The 25,165-nt window shown below is 46.0% G+C and overlaps 1 protein-coding gene across 7 annotated transcripts in view; it reads right to left on the reverse strand.

The window, feature by feature from the left end:
- The window catches only part of SDK2 (sidekick cell adhesion molecule 2), a 1,531,827-nt gene that overhangs the window by 157,457 nt on the left and 1,349,205 nt on the right, over positions 1-25,165 (reverse strand). For 4 of the 7 annotated variants that reach the window (XM_069655110.1, XM_069655111.1, XM_069655113.1 and 1 more), the window contains exons 30-36: positions 23,198-23,402; positions 20,345-20,448; positions 18,826-18,896; positions 15,496-15,631; positions 11,888-11,944; positions 8,895-8,996; positions 1,864-1,979 (exon numbers count right to left, since the gene is read on the reverse strand). In XM_069655110.1, coding sequence (XP_069511211.1) covers positions 1,864-1,979; positions 8,895-8,996; positions 11,888-11,944; positions 15,496-15,631; positions 18,826-18,896; positions 20,345-20,448; positions 23,198-23,402 — 791 coding nt within the window. The remainder of the gene's footprint in view (positions 1-1,863; positions 1,980-8,894; positions 8,997-11,887; positions 11,945-15,495; positions 15,632-18,825; positions 18,897-20,344; positions 20,449-23,197; positions 23,403-25,165) is intronic. The other 3 variants (XM_069655112.1, XM_069655117.1, XM_069655115.1) reach the window with 1 other exon arrangement.

Genomic DNA, 25,165 nt, shown 5'->3' on the forward strand with positions numbered 1-25,165 from the left:
TGACAGAAGCTGAGGAGGACGTCCAGAGAGAGAGAGAGAGGGGGAGGCAAGACAACACAGATGAGACTGCGATTGTATCGAATGAATGGGTAGCAAGACAGATAATGCTCAAATGAGATGGAAAGGGCATGGACGATTAGCAGGGGAAAGGGAAGTTCGAGAAAGGCAGGAAAAAGAAGAAGAGAAACTAACAATGGGCGTGATCAACTGTTTTAAAGCACATTAGAATGTGAAGTGAGTGGATGAGCAGGGTGTAGATTTATCCAATTATGCAGGTTGCATGTAGTTCCTCTCATAAAATATCCAGTGCAATAAAAATACATGAAGATTGTATAACTTGAAGAAAAAACATACATCTAATAAAAGTCACTGCGGAATTGGAGACTTGTACCTGTGTTCTTTTATTTACAATCAATAACTCAAGCTGAGAGAGCGTTTAGCATTACACCTGTTAGTTCCTGCATCTTCCGATTGGTCAATGCTTCAGGATGTTTCGTAGGTGTGTCGGAGAAATGCAGCATTGTCACATTACCCATTTTGCCCAATCACAGCGCTGAGCCGTTGACACTCAATCACATCTAAAAAAAGGTGATCAGCTGATCCTGCCTCACGTGGTACAAACGAGGCGGCTGAATCATGGTGCCTGGAAGCATGGCCTAAATTGTCACATTTTGGAAACCAAGCCCCCTCAACAAACCCCTACACTAATGGGACAGGTGTCAGTCTGTGGAATACCAATATCCAGCAAACACTCTAATACATACTAAACAACCTCACATATGGACAATAACCCACGTTCCGCCTCAGACAGCTGGATAAACATGAAACTCTTCTACCTCTGCTCCAACTAGGCCACCCATGACACCCCACAACGGTTCCATGAGTTAATATCCCCACAAAGATATTGTGATACAAAAATAGTGCCATATTTTTGTGGCGATATTGAGCCATGGACCCCGCGGGGGACACCCCCGCCAACCCTGCACTATTTTTAAATGTGTGGGGGACACACCCGCAACCCCCGCTCCCACAAATTATCCCCCCCAAAAATTTCACCAATGGCGAGACAAACCACCATATGTAGGGCGATATTTTTGGTGGGGATAATACGTAGGGATACCCCCACATCCACCTTTTTATGTCCAGAACCTCAAGAGCCAAGGAGCCATGTGAATGACAAAAGCTGCCTTATAGCAAGACTTGGTAAAATAACATTTGATTTGATTTGACGGACTCAACTGCATAGCGGCACAGCTGATAATTGGAAATTGACCAAAGCAGACTTTGAGCTAAAAACAATTTCAAAAGCAATAGTGGTCACCGTCACATGACGATACTTTATTATTTAAACAGGAACGTTTTTAGTGCTCTACGGAATTGAAGAAGTGTTTCCAAGGCATAATCACTCTTGGAATTCTATTCCACAGTTTTGGGCCAAAAACAGCAAATCTTCTATCACCACTTGACACATAAACAGCTGAAGGAATACTCAAGAGCGGCTGGTCTTTTGATCGTACGCACCTTGAAGGTGGACAAACATAAGCAGCAGTTTGTCTTCTGAATGACAACAAATCCTCAGATCTTTATTTTGAGAGAATTGGCCAGTAGGGATCTTTGTGGATGAGTCGCTGGGATACTAAAATCCTCTCCTTGCCGGCAATACTGGTAGAGACAAGAATGCCATAGAGTAATCAAGGGATTCCATTGGCATGCATGTGCTCTCGATAGACGCCAGAAGGGCAGCAGCAGGTTTCGGTCGCTTGTCATGTCATTCAAATGACCAAACCGTGCCATCCTTTAGAGGCACCAGCATAGCCCTAAATCAGCCTTTGCCTCAGGTCAGTGCACTGCCGATAGACATACCTTGTATCCCTGGATGTCACCATTCTGGGCTTCTGGCAGTGGTGGTTCCCATGTGACGTCCAGCTGGGTTGCTGTCGATGACTGAATGGCGACGTTCTGTGGTGGTCCCGTGGGCACTGCATGGAAAAGAGGGGAGATTATTTCAGGCTTTGATGGTCTAAAAGCATGAGGGCACTATGAAAAATTAGAGATGCCTGTAAATGTTAGAGAATAAAGTATCATTCTAAGAGGAGCTTGATGCTTGGGATACAGAGCGTCAATGGCTAGTTTTTGGCATAAAGCTGGCTTTAGTGCCATCTAGCCTGGTCCTGAGCAGCAGGAGTAGTTTGAATCCTGCACCATAAAAGAAAAAAGACTTAACTGGCACCTTAGTATCTTCCAAAACATGAAGTATGCATCTTCTGACACCCTCAGGCTGGATGACAAAACGTGGCACTGGTAGAGAATGCTCACATGAAAATATTTAACAACTTTGATGCATTAGTACACGCTACGTAATCATGCAGCTTAGTATATTTCCAAGATGCACATGCATGCTTTTGGCATCCAATCAGAGGGTGCCAGAAGATGCCAACATGAGAATGAATGAGTACACACTACCTGACCATTGCCAAAGTTGTGTATGTCTGTACCTTCTACAATCTTGGTAGCAGACAGTGTTATTGTTTAATCTACAAACACTACCAGATTAGGATGACTAGGTTTCCAAAATCACAAAAAAAAACCAGATCCGTTTTGTTAAATCGATACAGTGGGCACATAAAATGACAAAACCTTAGAAATTAAATCATCACATAACCAATCCAAATTGATAAGCCATAGAGTGACTTGATGTGTCCAGCATATCAGAGTTTCTGATTGATAAACCCATAGAGTGACTTGATGTGTCCAGCATATCAGAGTTTCTGATTGATAAGCCCATAGAGTGACTTGATGTGTCCCGCATATCAGAGTTTCTGATTGATAAGCCCATAGAGTGACTTTGTGTCCAGCATATCAGAGTTTCTGATTGATAAGCCCATAGAGTGACTTGCTGTGTCCAGCATATCAGTTTCTGATTGATAAGCCCATAGAGTGACTTGATGTGTCCAGCATATCAGAGTTTCTGATTGATAAGCCCATAGAGTGACTTGATGTGTCCAGCATATCAGAGTTTCTAATTAGGTCCAGCTAGACTTGGGGTATCTTTAAACTCTTCCTTTTGCTATTTTAAGGTTATTGCAATTGTTTCAGAAGAAATGTGTGTACTTGAGACATTTTCCTTGAGGGGGGGGTATTTTTAGCACCGTACTTGGATGTGTCCCTGAAGATGTATTCTGAGGGTGGCATGCTTGGCACACCGTTGGAGCACTAGGTAGGCGTACATGCATTTTCTGTCATTTCTCCTTTCTCTGCATCCTCCCTTTATTCCCCCCTTCTATTGGCCCATCACTCCCTTCTAGAGTTTCCTGCCTTCACTTCCATCCTGTCCCTCCTCTGAGCCCTCTGGTCTTCTTTCACTAGACCAGGAGTCGTGTACTTCCACTACCTCTCTCTACCTTCTTCCCCCCCTCCCCCCCTCCAGACTTTCCCTGCAGCTGCAATCTGGCCTGCACTCACCATTCTTCAGAGAACTTATCTGATATGAATCCATCTTCAAAGCCTTTCCTTAAAAGTGGGGCATTTGGCCTTTCTGCAAAAGGGGCTCTTGTGTGAAAAACCAGGGCCCCCGCCCAAAACCAGGACATCTTGCCATTGGATACGAGGATTGCACTGGGATAAGTTGTATCACCATACTTCTAGTGACGTGGATTTGCAGCTTTTCAGATCCACTTGGGTTCATCTCCTAAGCCCATGTGGTTGGATTTGAGCGTGACCATTTACTATGTGATTTTTTTTCCCACAGGCCAATATTACAACATTTGCTGATTCTGTTGGAGAGTCAGTGCTGCCACACCCAAGTGTGATGGCGGCCGGAGATGCAGCAGTACTGTGGCGGCTGGCACTGTAGTGCAGAGAGGTAGGCGTTTATGGGGCTCAAGGGAAGTGCACTGCCATTCCATGGAAGTCACAGCAATCCCAAGGAGGGCAGCGCCAGCCCAGAAGCACTGCGCAACCTGATATTTAATTGGCTGGTCCATGAAGCGGAAAGCAGGGTTTGGTTGGCACTATAATGTTTAGACCCCTACGGCGGGTGAGGGGACCAGAAAAGGGGTGGCAGAGTATTGTCCCCCCCCCCATGCTTAACCACTGACTGCGCAAATAGCCCTCGTGGTAAAGCGTATACAGGCAAGCAAATGATAAGACCAGCACATACACCCTGGAGCTCTCTCATTCCATCGTCATCCTTTGCCCTCAGGGTCTCCCTGGGGAGCGGTCTCTAAATCTCTAGTGTGCATGAAACTACCGATGTCACATCTTCCTACCTCTCCCCTTCCCCACTTTGAAGTGCTCTGATCAGTCACATGGGTCGTGCAAGCAACTGGCATGGCACAACGTCATGCTCCAGTGCTCTCTTGTCAGCTCTACCCTGTGTTCTGTGTATAATCCTACCTGGGACGCACAGAAAGCCCCTTCACCCTTCACCCTTCCTTTTATGTTTCCCTCTAGCATCACCTGCTCCTTGGAAGCACCATAAAGTGACCTTACAGAAGGATCACTGCCGACACGCACCCCTCCTACCACAAGCACACGCCCTCCTGGCCCCCATTGCCCCTTTCCATTTCTTTATCTGGCTTCGGTCCTACTGCTGCTTCTCTTACAACCTCACTAAATCCCCCTCTCCCACCCCACCCTCTCCCTTTCCACAACAGAGCATCGTCTGGTTCATCCCGGGATGGGCGCAGTATCCAAGCTTTTTCACATAACGCAGCATTCACGTAACTGGCAGTTGTCATGACTGTTTTTCGACTGAGCAGCTTTCATAGATCCATATGAATTACTTTCCTGCCCCCGTGTGGCCGATAGATGCTAAGCATGCAAGAATGTCATTTTTTGGAAGCGATAAAGCTGCATAAGGATGTGTTGCTGTCATTCATAGGCTCACATGCATGAATCATTGAGCACCTTATGGCTGAATGTACATTAATATACGTTGCTTTTTTTGTGCCGCTAGTTATGCAGCCTGCTATGTTTAACACATTCGCAAGCAAGCTCTGCAACTTTGTGGATCGATGTCGCATACTTGCAGAACATCCGAACATGCAAGCCTAAGAAATACTGGTGCAGCCCGTGACCGAAAACCTGACGTCGAAATGGAAAAAATGTAATCTGGCATCCCTCAGCTCCTGGCAGTGGGCAAGCCTGGCGATTTTACATTAAAGCAAAGAGCATTTTGGGTGCCTAAGAATGCCCAAAATTTAAAATGTGTGAAGGCTGCCGCACCCCTGCATGTTCCAGTCCCTGGAGCCAGGAGAGGTTCAACGACCACTGGAGGCCACCAACCGGGGAGACATGACGTCCTGGTTTTGCCGGGACTGTCCCAGAATTGGGTGCTCTGTCCCCCTTTCTGAAGATTAATTTTCCATTGGAAAACTGCAGTGGTCTCGGTTTTCGGCAGTAGATCTTCATAGCTGGCAGGCAGAAATGCATCATGTCTCACAGAATAAATGCTGCATTGTATGAATTAAGACAGTGGTAGTTTGTGATAAATTAATTATAATATGTGTTTATTCGAACAGTAACACTTAAACTGCCTTTTCCTCCAACAGCTACTGAAGTGTAGTGCCTGGACAGCCACGTCAAAAGTTAGTCCTACTTTTATGTTAATTGCCCTGTCCAGGTCGCCCTACCAATAACTGACAAAGAAGGCGACATGGCACACGCACTGACAATCAGCTTCAAACGGGATGGTGGTAGAGTACCTTACCCCTCCCTGATGAAAGTGGTGCCCGAGCGCACTACCTCCCTGGCACTGTGAGTGAGTTGCTGTGCACTATGTTGGCGAGTGTACCCCGAGCACCGTTGCTTTGTAAAACAGTGCCTGGACCAGTGCTGGTCATTGGGCCGGCTCTCGGCGGATCCGGCCAGAGTCAGCCACCCAAGCCCATGAACCGCGCTGGAAAAAAGACCAAAAAAAAAGCGTCCACGACGGCAGCATTGCCGTTTACCGCGGCTTTGGCATTGATGTGTAATTCACAATGCTCACTACATGTACAACTGAAAGGAGTCAGTTGTACATGTAGAGAGCATTGTGCTTTACACACCAGTGGTAGAGAGCATTGTGCTTTACACACCAGTGCCAGAGCAGCATAAAAGGCAATGCTGCCCTCGCGGGCGTTTTTTTTCTTCGTTTTCTTTTTTTGGCACAACAAAATGAGCCAGGGCTCATCAAGGGGGCCTGGCCTAACTGCAGGGGTCCTGCTGGCCCGTTAGGCCACGCTCCCCCGAGGAGCCCCTGCTCAATGGGCCACTGGCAGGCATCCTTTTGTAGTGATCAACACCCTCTCCCCTTTGGAGAGAGGGTGTTTATCTCTGCATTCATTTTGTATAGGCTTGCCTGGCAGGGGACAGGGCCTCGCCTATTCAGCCTTAATGGTGGCGCTGCCCCTTGCCAGCTGAGTAGGGGCAGTGTCACCATTAAGGCTGAAAAGGTGAGGCCCCTGGAAGCAGAGGCCTTTTTCCTAAAGACTGAAACTCCCGCGAATCCGCGGGAGCTTCAGTGTTTAGAAAGCAAGGCCTCTTCTTCCAGCGGCCTCACGTTTTCTCCATAATGGTGGTGCCGGCCCACGTGCATCACTTGATTAAAGGGATGCCTCGCAGGTGCGGCGCCACCATTATGGCTGAAAGGCATTTTTTTCTAGAGCCTGAAGCTTTCGCACACGAAGGAGAGATTCAGGCTTCAGAAAAAAATCCTTTTCGTGTAGTGGCCGGGGCTGGCAGGGGAGATTAGTGGGCCCCACAGGGCCCCGCCTCAATTCGAAATTTCGGAGCCTGCTGGGGCTGAGCCCCGGCAGGCCCCGCCCCACTTAAAGTCCTGGCCTGCGGTAAAAGGCAATGTTGCCTTTGTGGGCGCTTTTTTTCTTTCTTTTTTGAAGATTTATCTGACCGGATGGCCACTACCAACCCTGCCCCCTCTAGACCACGCCCCCTTTACCCCCCCCCAACTCTTCCCCCACCCCAGCACTTGTGGGATCCCCCACCACATTTTTTCCATTTCCACCACTGGCCTGGACCAGTGTTCCTTCTCGAAAGCTCGTTGACCCATCCTATTACTTGGTTTTAACTCCAGCAGCTCCCTACATCTGTTATGTAAAACCTCGGGTCTCCTGGGGGTTCCTACAGACCACCCCTTGCTATCTCTACTGCTTAGCATGTAGACGCTGTCGGCATGAGCTACCCGCGTACTTGTGTGTAAATAAACTTGAGTTGAGAACTTCTCTGGATGGTCTGTCTCTCCTTTTTTGAGGTAATTCAGCCACAGGAGGAAGGTCACTCGCAGCTCAATGTTGACCGGATGCAAGAGAAAGCTCACTCACAGCTCAATATTGACTGGATGCAAGAGGAAGGTCACTCACAGCACAATATTGACCAGATGCAAGAGAAAGGTCACTCACAGCTCAATATTGACCAGATGCAAGAGGAAGGTCACTCACAGCTCAATATTGCCTGGATGCAAGAGGAAGGCCACTCACAGCACAATATTGACCGGATGCAAGAGAAAGGTCACTCACAGACTGGATGCAACAGGAAGGTCACTCACAGCTCAACATTGACCGGATGCAAGAGCAGGGACACTCACAGCTCAATATTGCTTGGACGCAAGAGCAAGGTCACTCACAGCACAATATTGACCGGATGCAAGAGAAAGGTCACTCACAGCTCAATATTGACCGGATGCAAGAGAAAGGTCACTCACAGACTGGATGCAACAGGAAGGTCACTCACAGTTCAACATTGACCGGATGCAAGAGCAGGGTCACTCACAGCTCAATATTGCCTGGATGCAAGAGGAAGGCCACTCACAGCACAATATTGACCGGATGCAAGAGAAAGGTCACTCACAGCTCAATATTGACCGGATGCAAGAGAAAGGTCACTCACAGACTGGATGCAACAGGAAGGCCACTCACAGCTCAACATTGACCGGATGCAAGAGCAGGGTCACTCACAGCTCAATATTGACTGGTGTGGGAAAGGGTCCTTGGCTTCATCTGGAAACCCTCCTACTTCACCCCAGTAAATAGCAATGAATAACAATCTGGAAGAGTGGGTTGCCTAAATAATGTTGCTTATTGGCAGCTTTGAGTCGCTGGAGCACCACTGAAGACAATGGCATGGCAGAGGCCTTACTGCTGGGCCTTGGCCTTTTTCCAAACATGGCAAAGATTCTTTGAAGCCTCTTCCTGTTCTAAAGAGAGCCTTCTAGTCCTCCTGTAGGAGCTGTAAGGGCCATGATATGCTGTAGCCCGCGTCATATGCTCAACTCAGGGGGACGACATAGGACTGAAAGGATAGCCCTCACGAGTAACACCTGCCTACAGGGCTGTACTGGGCACCAATCGCTTGGGGTCAGAGACACTACTGCCCTGCAGCCAGGTTATTGCAATTAGCACCCAAAGGGTGCAACAGCAACCGGTGGGTGCTAATGTGGTTAGAAAGAGACAAAATATGTCTTCTCGGGCATCCCTTCAGTTCCACTTCACACAACAAACATTAAACCATTGGCCCACATGTGTCTTATGTCAAGAGGGCTTGGCGCGTGCCCAGTCGGCAGACTGCAGGGGTAAATCACAGCATGGCATGCATAGCTATTTATCCTGCCAAGGATCTGAAAAGGTGGACCGGTGAGCTGGGTAATAATTCCACTGTTTGGGGTTTTCCTGTTAATGCTTCACTTTATGTTTAGGCCTGAGACAAAAAATCCTGGATTTAAAGTGACATCATATACTCAGCAAAAAAGATGTGGATGCCTGATCTTATTCCATGAGGTGTAGGTCACCAAAAAAAAAATTTGCTCTTTGTTGCACTCACACCAAATTACAGAGGAATAAGGGCGCTTCTGGGCCCTGCTACCATCAAAAGCAACCTTGCACACTGTCTGTGTAACTCACCTGCTTCTCCAACAAAGACTTCCTGGGGCGTGCTGGACGGTCCCTCCCCCGCCGCATTGTACACGCTCATCCGGATCTCATAGCGCTTGTGTTTGCTGAGGTCTGCCAGGGAATATTGGACATGTTTAGGTCATTGGTCGAAGTGTACGAAAAGAAGTAGTGGAACTTTGTTACCTGCTGGCCTGTCCCCGCTCACTGCAAACATCATCGCCACCCCCCCTCCTACGCACAATCCAATCCTCCAAACAAATCCCCCTGCTGTTGAAGTGCAAACTAAACCATTCCGGAACAGTTTCTTTTTAAAACAGTCAAAATTTAAAAAAAAAAACAAAATAGAGGAGCTCCCATCCACTTTGACCACTAGTTTAGGTTAATCACACTGTGTTGCAGGCTGCAAAGGTATCACAAAAAAACAACAAAGGCAAAGCCAACAGTTTCTGCATTGATGTAGGCCTAGTTTAGGAATTGCCAAGCATTGCCACAATGCTACTATCTGGACATAAGATGGCAGCAGCCACCCCATGGCGCACGTATTTCGGCATATGAAGGCAGTGCCTGGCAAACATCGATAAAAGTGCCAAACTGTTGGTTTTGACAGTCCTTGTTTTTAACAAAAATTCAAAACAAAGAACAGATCTGTGACACACATATCTAATTTAACAATATAATAAAAGACCAGATGTATATTTGTCCCTGTATGTTTGTCTGATGCATTAGATTTGCCTGTTGTCACAGCTAGAGGGAGCTGTTGTCTTAGAGACAATGCCAATTCACTTAGCTTCGCCTATTCCAGTGGTCTAATTTGCATAGCTTTGCCTGTTCTCAACACTAGAGGGTGCTGTAGGCTTAGTATTGATATTGGTCCTACTGTCTCAATGAAAACCTGCACTTTGGCCCGTGTATATGGGTCTGTACATTAGTTTCTTATGGTTTAACACACACTTGATTACGCTATTTATATCACACCTGTGGCTGATCTACAGCTGAAATTAAGCCATTACCTTTTAGAAGCAGGCTTAGAAGTAACAGTGGCAGGTCTATAAAACCACATTGTTTAATGTTAATGGAGGATGAGGCAGGTCAAAGAGATCCCAGAAGGGTGTGTTTTGGCTCTAGTGGGTGGAATGGATTGGCATGGCCATGCGTGATCAATACATGGGTAAAAAAGCCAAACCCTCACAGACTGTAAGCCGATTCATGGAACTTTTTTTCATGGTTCAAAGTGACTTTGCACTGCTTAAAAGTGATTTTGCACTTCCAACACAAACCCTGATTCATGGAACTGTGCAAAGTCAGTGCATAGTCTCCATGTAAAGTCAGTGCATAGTCATCTTTGCAGTACAAAATGACTTGGTACTGCAAAAATACACTTTGCACAGTTCCATGAATCAGTGTTTGTGTCGGCAGTGCAAAGTCACTTTTCAGCAGTGCAAAGTCACTTTGAACCGTGCTAGAAATTCCATGAATCGGGCCCTTAGTGTTCATTCCCACATCCCACCTCCCTCCTCTATGGACTCCTAAACCAATAACTTTGGCTTTACAAGTGGTGCAACAGTGGCATCTAATTGCCAAAACCAAAAAAAAATGGTGTGCTCTGATATGTCAAAATTGATCAAGTGACAGTACAGTGTTCTGAGTTTTATGGCTGAAACCCCCTTAAACTTCCTGAAGTTAGCAATCAGGATGTAATGGGGAAAAGCAGAGCTGTTTCTTCATGACATGAATCCCCACGACCCTGAAACTGGAGCAAATCTAGCAATGGCCTTTACCAGAGCGAGGAACAAGATGGGGTACAGGGCAACATTCCAGACATCCCATAGAGGACAAAGCCACCCACACTGCTGCTGTGCCAGATCGGTCACAGCCTGCTTAGCGATCTGAAATGCTAATCCTAAAAACTGATTTGGTGCTGCAAATACGATCATAGGGAACAATTAAAAATGAGCTTAACCTTTCCTGGAATGTATAGATCAGACTAGCATTCTCTGAGCAGTTAGTGGCACATAGTGTCTTGCCTTCATATTGCCTAATAAGGTTAAACAAGCATTGGCAAAGCCAACAGTTATGGCTTTTGCGTATGCACGGGAGTGGCATTTGTCAGGTATTGCTATAATAGTAGTAACTGGCCATAAGAAGGCAAGAGCAGATACATAGTATGAGTACCAGGGCATATGATGCCAGTGGTTGGCAAATGCTTATCTATAACCTATGAACACGCCAAAACTGTTGGCTTTGCCAATGCTAATTTTAAACTAGATTTCAGTGAAAGGAACAAAAAGTGAGGAAACACAGTTTATAAATCAAGTAGCAAATGGCACATTTTAAAGCTCTGATAAATCCTTAACTCTCAGAAGATGTCTTAGAAATAACAGTGGCAGGCCTTGCAAAGCACAACGTTTTATGTTGCTGCATGACAGAGCTAGCTCAAAGAGTTCCCACGAGCATATGTTTTGGCTGGGAAGGGCAGGAGGGGATAGATAGTGGGTGGGAATGGCCATAGGTATCAGTATGGCCATTGGCAGTCAATGGGTGGTAAAAAATCGAAAGCCACTCGCTGTCTGTACTCCAATAGTTTCAGCTTATATGTGTATAACGTAGAAAGAAAAGAAAGAACCAAAGGACACCCATTGTTTTACAGCATGTTCAGATATTTGAAAAAAAATGGGCCCACATGAGGTAGACAGGTTTTGCCAACAAGAGGCTGCTGTTGAAAGGCCAGTGGGCATCTAGAAGGGTCGGTTGCATGCCAGGGGATTGGGACTGGTTGGTTGCATGACAGTCAACTACTTGTGTGTGAGTGACTCTTCCCAAAAGACAAGCGGGGGACCCTTCCCCAGCACGACCCGCCGTCAGCAGCACTCGCATACATCCAATTTCTCCTGGAAGCGCAGCAGGCCTGTCTGACTTCCCTGGGCAGTGACATCCAAAGCACAGCCGCCTGGCCTTCATTTCCCTACTTACACGATTTAGCGGCATAAAAAGCGCACACTTACTGTCCAGTTCGTACTGGGTCAAGCTGGTCTCGCTCAGGTTCCGGGTGTTATACACAGCTGCCAAGCATGATAGGGGCAAGAGCAGTGAGTGAGGTTAGTCAAAACAACACAGAACATGTCCAGAAGACAACATCAGTACACAAAACACAAAACACAAGGATGCGAGCTGAGTGTCTCTCTGTATGGACCGGAAGTAGGATTGCACCGGACTCCATGTCAGGAAAGAAAGCCTACTCCACTCCTGGACTTTGCTTTTACTTTAGTCTTACTTCAGTAGATTTTATTCAATTGAAGTGACAACACTACAGCTCCGAGCAGGTAAATAATGGAGAAGCGATAGACCGGTACTTGAACGTAGTGTCCATACGGACATGGAGTCAGGTGGCAACCCAGACAGGGAGAGAGTGCAACTGCGCAGGACCCAATCAGGTCACTGTCCCCTACAGGCTCTGACGTGTCAAATGCCAACCATGCAAATGAAAGTGATCAAACATTTTATATACCAGTCTACATTGTTTGAATTGTTCATGCCTAGCATTTGCTTGGCACTTAACTGACACCTATGTCTGCTTAATGTACTTGCAACCGACTGCCTATGATGTAACTAAGTAACCGCATGTTCCAAGTCGTATTCCTGCCTACTTACACTTTCTTGAAAAAGCGCCTCAATGCCCGTGGGCTGTAGTGCGCTATACAAATGTAAAAATAAAAATAAAATATAGTGCTTAGTGCTAGGAATTCACCGGCTTCCAGGCACTCCCAATGTTGTCAGAAAAGGGATGTAAGGCCCACGAAAGTATGATGGTTTGCTCATGACCACAAACATGGTTGGAAAAACCAGGACCACATTCCAGGGTGCCTGGTTCCTCAGCGGGCAATGCAGCCAATACAGCAAAGGTAAAACATGGTTGCCATGGAAGCCGGATGCTTTCCCCCAGATTTTAAGAGGCTGACATCCATGATCAAGTACAAAACGGTTTCTGGGAAATAGAAAGTAGAGATGTACTAAAAGGCCAGTACCAAATGCATGCGTTTCAAGAAGGCGTTTGTGGCTGTGTTGGTCCAAGAAAGAATTCAATGTGGTCGGAGGAGATTAAAGTTACTTGGACCAAAGAGAAAAAGAAACAGAGGGGAACGCTTAGGCCTCAAAGCTCCTTTGGATGGGTGTGTAATTCATGTCAAATTATAGTAAATCTTCTCTTCCCAGTTGAAAATGAAAGCTCCAGTTTGAGGTTTATAGTGGGTTTCAAGGTGTGCACTGTTTTTGGAGATAAGCTAACTGCAGCACCCAGATAATAGGTGATTAACCCAGGACCACACAATGCAGTCATCCAGTAAACGGGTGCGATATCTCAGTGGGTTAAGTGTTAGTATGCGACTCACACTCACGTAACTCATTACTTCAGGGCCAACACAGCCCTTTGTCCTTCTGAGGCCGATACGCTGAGTGCCATTACACTGGCGACCACTGATAGCCACTATTGCAGTGCTTGGATGCACTAGATATCCAGCAAGAAGCGCTAGAATGAAACGTGATATTCGTCTGTGCTTCCACAGTCAACACCGTAGACTCTAGGCTACACATTCTGAGACCCCTAATTACCAAGGTCTATAAACCAGCGATGGAATATGCGCTACCCTTTAGCGAGCGGAAGCTGCAGACAGTGTTTTTTTATATTTTGTTGCCCATCTCTACCGACCATATTTCGTTTTTGCCCAATGGGAGGGGGTTGTAGACATATGAAAAGCTCTTGGCTAGTACCCTTTCTAAGTACTACCGAAGGGGCGTTGTTGGTATAATATGTCCTAATAGTGCAATTCAAAGCACACTTGGGTCAGTAACATTGGTGAAAACTACTCCGGGCCAAAAAACGCCCCTACCTCCCTTGCATGTTGGGCTGGCCCTTCAGCGTGGTGTGGGAGTGGGAAGATTTTGATGGATAGGGGGAGGTCTCTTGATTGTTTGGTGTGGCTTTTTTCCGCCATCTTCCTATTTCAAACCCCACCCCGCCCCTCCCGCCCCCCACCTAGCTCCCATACAGGACCTTCCACCTGCAGACTAATGGTGAGAAGCAAAAGAAGCCACAAAGCTTTGTGAACTATAACAACACCCACCCCCCCACACCGCTCCCCCCACAAGCCCCCATGAAACCCTACGAAGCTTCAGGAGGAATGGCGACCTGCAGCCAGCAAGGGAGGGCGGGGGTCGGGTCTTGCTTCATGGTGTTGAATGAGGAGGATCAGGTTATAGAAATCAACAACTTTCTTCCAACGACAGAGTATCTCCGCCCAGCTGTAGCTTAAAGTATTTTCTAATGTTGTACGTCCCATGCAGGTGTGGGAAGCCAGCAGAGGCCACTGTACCCAATGATTTCCCTGCATGCTGCGTTATTAGACTTATTAATACATAAAAAGCAATCAAACAAGTTTACGACACACAACTCAAAGCCAACTGGATACAAGCCAGAACGAAACATGTTCAAAAACAGCACGTGGAAACAGTCATTGGGAGGTTAGAAGCAAGGGGAGCTAACTGGTTTATAAAGAGCAGGGTGGGCTTTCTGAAAGGCCGGTCAGGCAGCGGTAGTCTGCGCACGTGACGTTTTCACTTAGCAGGTTAGCAGATGTCATTGCAGCTGAATACTGTCAATAACTGATTTCAACCAAAGGGACGTCAGAACAGGGTTATTGTAATCCACTCGTGTCATGTCAAGGTTTCGAGGACCTTTAAAAACCACTTGACCTTCCAAGTTTTTCCACTGGGCACTTTTACACCCTTTTATTGTAACAGTTCTAGCACCACTAGCCCACCCTCGGCTATCTCATACACTTAAAGAAAATATCAAACACCTTCAAAGCAATCGCATGCCCCCCCAATCCCCACTTACTCTTGCCGAGTCGAATTAATGGTGGAAAGCTCCAGTGACAAATCAGTTTAAAAAATGCTTACACAAGCATTTCTCTACATTTCAAAATGATAACGACACGCGTTTCAACCTTCACTATTGAGCGGAGAATGTAAACTGCAAATCCCAAATTCCTGTACACTAACCTGCAATTCATTTCCACCGGAAATAAATGCACGTTGCAGGGCCCCAGGGACAGCACTTTTCTTATGTGGAGCAGGAGTCTTCAGTCCCTGAGGGAGTAATCCTGGACATAACCTGCCGTCGCTACACCCCACCCTGCGGATTCAGGCTGCATACTCCCACTCCCGAAGCAAGTCAACTCTGCCCCCTAACGGCCCTTACTATAGAGAGGCAAAAGGGCACGCTTTTCATTGACTGCCCATAATGCATTGCCCTGTGCATCTAAACAGGAGGTGAACTTCCAGGGATGGCTACTAGGTGGTGCTGTGACGTGCGTGGCTTGCTAACCGGATATTACCCTTCTCGATTGAGCAGCAAAAGGAATTGCAGAGCTGCAGTCACTCCTTTTAGGCTGTCAGTCTATCTGGTGACATCAACATATCTGCCGATTTGACCATTTGCGGCCCTGACTTTCGAAATATACTGGCGACCTGAGTTGCTGTGGTGCCTGGGGCAGCGTGCACTCATAATAGCCCTTTTTCCTCAAGGATATCCAATGACGGAGTGAAAGCCACTCACAGGTCAGCTCGGTCCACTTGGAGCTGGGGTTGTTGATAGTGCGTGCTGTGAAGCTCCGGAGACTATCGTACACCAGTTCGCGGTACCGGATCCGGTAACCCAGCAGGATCCCATTGATTTTGTCTTCTGCGGGGGCCTGTGGTGAAAAAAAAAGATGGAGAGAAATAGTCAGGTGGGGGGTGGGCAGACCAGGAACGGTCACGCAGTTCAAGCTCTAGACGCGCCACAGCAGCGGCTTTCAATAGAGATAGTACAAGGAATACCTGGAGGATAGAGAGGGCATGACTACCAGGCTGACGCAGAGTTGCATATAGTGGTAGTGCGGCGAGAATGATATATAAAGCCTTGAGGCCTCACTATGATAAGTGTGCCATACAAAGTAACTAAAATAAATATTGCATACAAAATGGATTCTACGTATTTTAAATGAAAGTACTGAATGTTAGAGGTATGGACTGTCTAGATGGGAAGTGCTGCAGTGTTAACATTTAGAACCCTAGAGTGAGGGATACTGAATGGTTCCAGAGCACTTTGGTTTTACCAGTAATAAATAGTTAAATAACGTGCTCTGCGCTGGTACATATGTTGAATGTTTGAAGTGAAATGGCTTTGTTATTCGAAATACTTAGTTATTAAATGTTGGGTACATCTAACACTAAACACTTTAACTGTAAGAATGTTCTATGTGGAACATAGGAGCGCTTTCAGTTTAATCACTCACAATACTACATTTTACCACGCCTTGCCTTCAAATATTCCATACATCCGATACCGGGGAATTTCATATGTCAATATTTGTTATGTGTAATACAGAGCTGCTTTAACCATTCTCTATATCTGACAGAGCAGCACTTTCCGTTTAACAACTCGGGGCCTGATTTACAAAATATTTTCCCATTGAAACCTCTTTTGAAAATAAGACCTTCAGGCCCTGATTCACAGAAGCGTTTTATAATGGCGCAATCCCATAGGAAAACATTCTGTGAATCAGGCCCTCGGCGTTTTCAAAACGGAAATGCTTTCACAGCAAACTTTCATTATATCTAATACAGAAGAACTTGTTATTGCAACATTTGGTAAGTGCTTTACACTTTACAACTTCAGTATATTTGACACAGAGGCACTTTCTCTTTAGAAGTCAGTATTTCTAACACTGGAGCAGTTACACTTCTAAAGTTCTATTTACCTATTGCCAGAGAGCTTTCACACAAAGCCTGCTGTCTACAACTCTGGAGCACTTTAACTTGTCACATTCTGTGTGCACTGTTGTGTATAAATCTGGAGAACTCTCACTTGTAATATTCTATATATACTGTTGTGTATAGCTCTGGAGCACTTTCACTTCTAACATTCTATGTATACTGTTGTATGCAACTCTGGAGCACTTTCACCTCTAACATTCTAAGTATACTGTTGTGTATAACTCTGGAGCACGAGCACTTCTAACATTCTATGTATATTGTTGTGTATAACTGGAGCCCTTTCACGTCTAACATTCTATATATACTCTTGTGTATAACTCTGGAGCATTTTCAATTCTAACATTCTATAAATACAGTTGTGTATAACTCTGGAGCACTCTCACTTCAAACATTCTATGCACACTGTTGTGTATAACTCAGGAGCACTTTCACTTCTAACATTCTATGTAGACTGCTGTGTATAACTGGATCACTTTCACTTCTAATATTCTATATATACTGTTGTGTATAGCTCTAGAGCACTTTCACTTCTAACATTCTATAAATACAGTTGTGTATAACTCTGGAGCACTCTCACTTCAAACATTCTATGCACACTGTTGTGTATAACTGAGGAGCACTTTCACTTCTAACATTCTATGTAGACTGCTGTGTATAACTGGATCACTTTCACTTCTAATATTCTATATATAGTGTTGTGTATAGCTCTGGAGCACTTTCACTTCTAAAATTCTATATACACTCTTGTGTATAACTCTGGAGCACGTTAACTTCTAACATTCTATGTATATTGTTGTGTATAACTCTGGAGCACCTTCACTTCTAAGATTCTATATATACTGTTGTGTATAGCTCTGGAGCACTTTTACTTCTAACATTCTATATATACTCTTGTGTATAACTCTGGAGCACCTTCACTTCTAACATTCTATATATATGGTTGTGTATAGCTCTGGAGCACCTTCACTTCTAACATTATATATATACTGTTGTGTATAACTCTGGAGTACGTTAATTTCTAACATTCTATGTATACTGTTGTGTATAACTCAGGAGCACTTTCACTTCTAACATTCTGTATATGCTGTTGTGTATAACTCTGGAGCACATTCACTTCTAATATTCTATGATCCTGATTTACAATGGCACAATCCCATTGAAAAATGTTTTGCAAACCGTGCCGTATATATCTATTACCAGAGAGTACTCACTAAAAATACGGCTGTGTATAACACCGGGACACATTCTCTGTTATCACACAGACCCTTTAATTTAAACACTCTGTATACCGAATGGATGAGCACTTTCACTTTTAATACACAATAATATTAATACCACTGCATTTTCACTTTATCGGCTATCACTTGGTATGTTTAACACTGAGCACTTTCCCCATATGGATTGTCTAACGATTGAGCACTTTTAATAAGTCTGTGTATTAAACACCAGAGGCACTTTCACTAAAACATTGCTTATATCTGTTACTTTTTAATTCAACAATTGGTTTGTGTAAGGCCAAAGTGCTTTACGGATGCAGTATATATATATATATATATATATATATATATATATATATATATATATATATATATATATATATATATATATATATTTAAGACACCAGAGCATTTTCCTTTTAAGTGAAAAGAAGCAAGTTGGATATACCCAGTAACTACAGTGAAAGTGTTCAAGTGTTACATATAGAAGATTTCTATATGGACGTGAAATGGTGAAGGAAGTACCATGGGTTATTGTAATGCTGACACTGATTCATGGAACTGTGCAAAGTGTATTTTTGCAGTGCAATGTCAGTGCAAAGTCATTTTGTACTGAAAAAAATGACTTTGCACTGACTTTTCACTGCAAAAATACAATTCACACAGTTCCATGAATCAGGCTTTATGTTGGCAGTGCAAAGTAACTTTTCAGCAGTGCAAAGTCACTTTGAATCGTGCAAAGAATTTAATGAATCGTGCCACAAGTGTTTTAAAGCTACACATCCCCTCTGCTTGTGCATTTTCTATCCACACTTATACACAGTCCCTTGTACAGAGTCTGCAGCTGCTGGCCTCTTACTAGCAAACACTCATCCGATTAGACCCAAGACCACACAGGTGACAAGAAGTACCTGCCAGCGAATCAGCACAGAGGTTGTTGTATGAGGGGTGACAGCGAGTATTGTGGGTGATCCGTCTGGGGCTGGAGGAGAGAAAGGAGACAGTTAGCATTTCCAAACCTTACTGAGAGTAACCGGAAGCTTCGCAGCATTCACTGCAAGAGCCAGTAATGCCCAGCACTGAATCAGAATCTGACCTGGATTGCTTATATGTTGCATATTTTCTAGGCCCATCAGCTGCTGAAGGATTGCAGCCTCAACCAAGCACCTGCCCAGCAAGCATTCAATCAGCAAGGCCATCTTTCCCAAGCACTGTTGCAGCATTTACTCCAGATTTCCCTGTACTAAAGAACTTACCACACGCTCACCCTTGACCGCCAATCAGTCACTGACCGACGGTTGTACTGGCACTTAGACTCTCAGTAGGAAGGCGGCCAATCCCTGCAGTAAAAGGTATCCCGTATAAGGGCACCTGGCTCTTTGTAACAGCTGGCACACATCCAGCAAGCTTTCTGCGACTGATGGAAGGACATGACCAACAAGGTGCAGAGTAAAATGTGTCAAAGTCTTAGGGCAGCAGAGGAGTGAGGAACCTTTAAGTATCAACAAACACTTTGACCATTATTGCCACAACCCTGGCGGCCTGTCCTTAACTTGCTTCTCTGTCACTTCCTGACCCCTAAGAAGTAACCATTCCAAGCTGATTTTCATGTTTTATTACTCGGTTAGTGTTGTTTTTCTGTTGTGGGGCGCTTTTCTCTTTATTTGATTTTCTGATAAGTGGGTTGTTTGCCACAGGGCTGGCGGAGGAAAGCATTCTGTATAGCTGGTGTGTTCTTATTTGGAAAAACAAAGGTCCATGGTTGAGAGCATGGTGCGTTCTCTGTTTACTGTCCAGGCACCGGCTTCCTTCCTGGCAGGATCTAAAAAGCTTTTCAGCCTATGAGGTCCCTGTAGAGAACGCAACTACGGATTCTATGAGAACACTTATACAACAAAATATACACATAGATCACTCAAAAGAAATGGGACGCACATTATTTCATACAAATGTATTGCTCTTTGCACTCTGATTAGAATCCCTAGTTCTGATAAAAATAACAGCATGGTTCCATGGACTTCTCTGGCTGGTAACGGGGCTGGGCACTAAGGCCCTTATTTCACTCGTGCCTATAACTTGGGATCCAGGCTGTTACCAGGTGGTGAAGCCCATGGAACGCTGAATTACTGCGTAATTATTTCACCTCTGATTTGATGTGAAAGACACATGCCTTTCTTCAGATATAAAGGTGGATGGGAAGCAGAGTACCTGATGCTGAGAGTGAGAGTGTGAAAGTGTGAGCGCAACAGGTGCTATACATGTCAATGAGTGAGGGTTCAAGTGAGAGATTGATTGGCGGGGCGGTTTGTGTAAGAGAGGCATGCGGGCACTGGCTGCAGCTTTCTCCGCACACTGTCCACCAATGCATAGTAATTTTTACTATCTTACAGGAAGCTTCGCTCGTGACCACACATACAGTGAGTTACAGACCTGCCTGGAGCGTGGTCAAGGAGTCCGACTCCTGGCTGTACTCGCTGTCCCCGATGTCGTTCGTGGCCATCACCCGGAACTTATACGAAGTGAAGGGCTTTAACCTGCAGGAGTGAGAAGATAGAGGTTACTGAGGTACCAAAATTCCCTGACCCTCGGCAAACCAGTTGGCCCAATCTCAAATGTTGGCCTACATCAGACCTCCAAAGCTCAGAATCCTCTTACAAACACCCTTAGAAAACTGATCCATGTTGCCACCTAAATGCAGACCTTTCTGTAGAACAGGATGACTGGTTCACAGCTATATGAATTCCCCACATCTGAAGGTAAATATATATATCATGTTATATAGTGACTAGAACTGTGGGTTAAACTGTTTTTCAGGTTTCACAATTATGCAAGCCAGATATAACCGCGACACGAGTTCCCATGATTTTGTCTGACTTTGGATTTTTGTTTATTTTTGGAAACCCAGTATTAGGACTCCACCAGTGCAGGTTTGCCAGTAAACTACATCACCAGCCTGAAGATATTGGCCCTTCCAGAGGGTGCTTTGACGCCTGTATAAGGCCACCAAAGCACTATAATGTATAAAAGGGAGAGGGTATGAGATGCATTTCTGCCTCCTGCTAAATCAGGTGACAAGCACGGGGCAATCACCTGTTGTGTCAGCTGGGAGCCAGACTCTGAATTCTGACCAATCGCTCTGCAGCCAATGCCCTGAGACAGGAAGGCCACTACTAGGCGAGGTGTAGAGCAAGCTGGCAGCCTTCCCTACTGACCATGCAGGGCTTGAGGGGGGGGGGTCTCAACAGCCCTCTTTGCTGAAACATTCAAGGGCGTATCTACCGCCACTGCTGCCCTGGAGAAGTACTTCCGGGTTATATGATGGGGTCACTAGGATACAAGAACTCCTAGAGGAAATGAAAAGTAGCAGCAAAGAAATAATTTGTATGCCACCAAACTGCCCCTCATGATGGGGCAAAAGTGGGGTCATGAATGTCGATGGCAATACAATTGATTGCAAACAGATCAACTTAACTGGCTCAGTAGCCTCTAGTCCACTATATAATTGAAGGATAAAGCCGCTTGCGTGACCGATTCTTGCATGTGCCTAACATGCATTAGTGTTTGAGGTCTACAGAACACGGGTTCTCGCTCTGGGATGTTCATCCGCTCCCTTTCCTTCCCAAGAATTGACTGACAATCTGGTCTGCTAGTCCAATAGGTGCTGATGGCTATTCAAAGCAACATTGCTAGACACCAGCGCTCCTGCTTTCCCGCTTTCATCTTGTGTCAGAACGCAGAGATCACCAGAATAGTCCCAGAAATGAAGGCTCTGCCCGAGCAGGTCCCACTCTAACTACCATAGAGAACACTGTATACATGGAAACTAGCCAGGATGCACTGGCAAACAGCTCCTCCTTAAGATTGGGCTGCTTCCCTGAGGCCTTAAAGAAGACTCACAACACCCACATTCCGAAGGAGTCATCTGATGACCCAGACATTTTGGTCACCTATCGACCCAACAGCCAACAAATCTTTTTTGGGAAACATTCTGGAGAACACGGATTCCCAACAGCTGCTGAGTGACAGTGAGTCAAATAACCTGTTACACAACCACCAGTATAAACTCCAGAGGGATGGAATCTGCCCTGTTGTTTGTGAGGGATGAATTGCATCACTCACTGCACAATGAGACACTAGCTATCCTCACACGATTGGTGGTGTTTAATAAAGTGAAGCACTCCACCTTTCCTAACTGCCTGCAAGGCTCTTATGGCATTAACGTTAGGGCACCTGGCTGGATTGCCTTTCTATAGGACAGAGAACTGCTACTTGCTATCTAAGTTGAGTTTGCTCAACTGTAGTGTCCCCCAAGGTTCTGTCCTCTTCCCTTGGCACTTCAATGCCCACCTCAAACCACTTGCCTGCCTCAGTTTTCCCTTTTGCACTTCTTACCAAACCTATGCTGGTGATACACAGATTGCTTCCAAACTGGGTAGCTCTCCACCTCAGACTCTGTGGTCATATCATCTTCCCTTTCTAGCATCCATGACCGGGTGATTGACAAGGGCCTATGTGTCAAATACTGATAATTTACCTTGGCTCCTCCTCCCCCACTCTAGTTATGGCAGTAAAACATGGGCATGATGTAGCTGGGTTTTCCTTACACGCTAGCTGCAAGTAATACAAAGTAAGGCAGCCAGGTAAAGCTCTACATGGACTGATCACCTTTAAAACCATGTGCATCATTCCTCAAGCCACCTGCACATCTGTCTGGGTTTATATTCAACAAGCACTTGCTAAGTACTGCCTGTCCAGGGTCCTAGGTTCAGCAGGCACCTTCTCTCACACTATGACAGGAAAGAGAGATTTGGGGGCAAAATGCTAAGCACTGATGGACAAGCCACACGGAACGACCTTCCAATCCCCTTGAGACCTCCTGTTCTAAACACTTGGACAGAAGGACTACTCTACTGCTGGGATGCTTCAACTTCTGCTATAAGTGTAGATGGCTGGCTATTTTGCAGATTACTGTATATTGGCCTGTCCCCACCATGCAGTGAGCCACACTCACTGCACTCGTTCATTACTTGGTATGCAATGCTCCTCCCCTTCCAAGCCCTTAGCTGAGCTAAAATACAAGGAGAGAGAAGGATAAGACCCCCCCTCTCCCTTTGACAATTTCCTAATCTTTTTACCCCCTTCCTTGGCGGGTGCTACGAAGAGACTGAATTTGTGGTTGGCACCTTACACAACAACAATAAATAAATTCAACAGATTAAAACAAACCAAATCCCAAGAACGGTTGGTGGACCCAAAACTACAGATATAGAACTCCCACATCACCTGTCCACGATGGCGGCTGACGAGGAATTATGGCTGGCCGCGGTGGAATGCACAGCCCATTCACCATTTGGCAGCTCACGGTATTGGATTGTGTAATATCGGACCGGGGATAGCCCATCACTGCCGGGCTCCCATGAAAGCAAGATGCTCCTCGCCATGACGTCCTCTTGCTGCACCAGCGGTGTGCTTGGGGGCTGCGGGCGATCTGAGAAGATAAGGCAATACAATAACAGGTCAATGCACTGATGGAACATCTATCTGGTGTAGGCAAGGAGCCCAACACTCAGTTATTCAGAACCGCCATACCAAATCTGTTGGTTGTCTCCATGACCATCAGTCTGGTTTTAGAGCGGCCAGAAGCACAGAACCTGCTCTCCTGAACACCCGTGAAGACCTGCTCTCATATCTCGACTCTAGCCTTCCTTCTGTTCACATCCTCCTTTATCTTTCCTCTGCTTTCAACACGGCCAACCATGCCATCCTGATCAGTCGTCTCCATGACAACCTGGGCACTACGGATCAGGCCCTAGCCTGGTTCACCTCCTTCCTCTCCGATCAACCCTCCCAGGTCCAACTTGGTTCCTTTCTCTCTCCCACCTTTCTCTCTACATGTGGCGTTCCCCAGAGTTCTAACCTCTCACCCTGGCCTTTCAACCATTACTTGGCACCTGTGACCCACCTCATCTCTACTTTCTGTTCTAAGCTTCAGTGTTATGCGAATGACACTCAGCTCTCCTTCAGGTTCCCCTCAGCCTCCTCTACTCTCTCGCTTATTCCTGATTGTCTATCCATGATTCAAGAATGGTTTGCCTCTAACAATCTCTGCCTGAATGCCAGAAAGACTGAGATACTTCTCATTGAGTCCCCTGATCCCGCTTTCCATCTTTCTCTCTATCTGCCGACTATGGGCCCTCTACTCACACCTTCCTGTGAGGCGAAAAACCTTGATGTCATTTTTGAATCCACCCTCTCCTTCTCGCCTCACACCACGGACGTCTCTTAAAAGTCCCACTACCAGCTGCACCTCCTCATAGGTATTCTTCCTTTTCTCACTTTCCCCCATAAGCTCACTGTCTCCAGAGCACTGGTTCTGTCTAGGCTGGACTATTGCAACAGCCTCTTTCTAAATCTGCCTGCCTCTACACTGTGGCCTCTACAACTGATCCAGAACAGGACTGCAAGGCTTGTCCTTGGCTTCAAGCCCAGGGTTCATATCTCTCCAGCCCTGAAACCTCTCCACTGGCTCCTGGTGGCTGCAAGGATCAAGTTCAAGACCCTCTGCATTGTCACAAGGCCTTCTGTGGCAGGGGACCACACTAAATCCAACTGTCTCTTCCTTCTCTTCCTTCTCGAGCCCTCTGCTCATCCACCTCCAACTCTCTGAGTGTCAGACGCTTCTCCAGGCAGAGAGTGGGTGGTAGATCTCTCTCCTTGGCTGGTGCCTCTCTCTCGAACAGCCTCCCTGCCTCCCTCATACTTGAGCAGGACCACCTCAGGTTCCAGAAGCAACTCAAGACCTTCCTCTTGGCTTCTGCTCTCTCTCGCTCTCTCTCCCCTGCTGATGCTCCTGTCTGCTGCACTAACTGGTACCTGGCCTCCCTCTGAACCTAATGGGGACCAGGCTCATTCACAACCAGGAGCCCCATGCACTGTCTCCGGGCCTACCATGCACTAGGGACTGTATCTGCAACCCTACAGTCCCCTAACTCGTTGCACTTACCTAGAACCAGAAACCCCAGGGTCACTTACTGAGCTTTGCTTATCGCACTCTCCCTTTCCCTCCCCCGGCACCTCTCCTCTCATCCGTTGGCACTTGCATGATGTGAATGACACAAGGCCTAGTAAGATCGTTTGTTTTGTTCCCCTTTGTCTTCCCCTGCCTTGTCTTGTCACGCCTAGAAACACTTGTGTACAGGTGCGTAATAAATGACTTATCATATCATATATCATTGATCACATAAAAGGTAA

The sequence above is a fragment of the Ambystoma mexicanum genome, chromosome 3q, assembly GCF_040938575.1.
Source record: "Ambystoma mexicanum isolate Mex_15411 chromosome 3q, UKY_AmexF1_1, whole genome shotgun sequence".
Lineage (NCBI taxonomy): Eukaryota > Metazoa > Chordata > Amphibia > Caudata > Ambystomatidae > Ambystoma > Ambystoma mexicanum.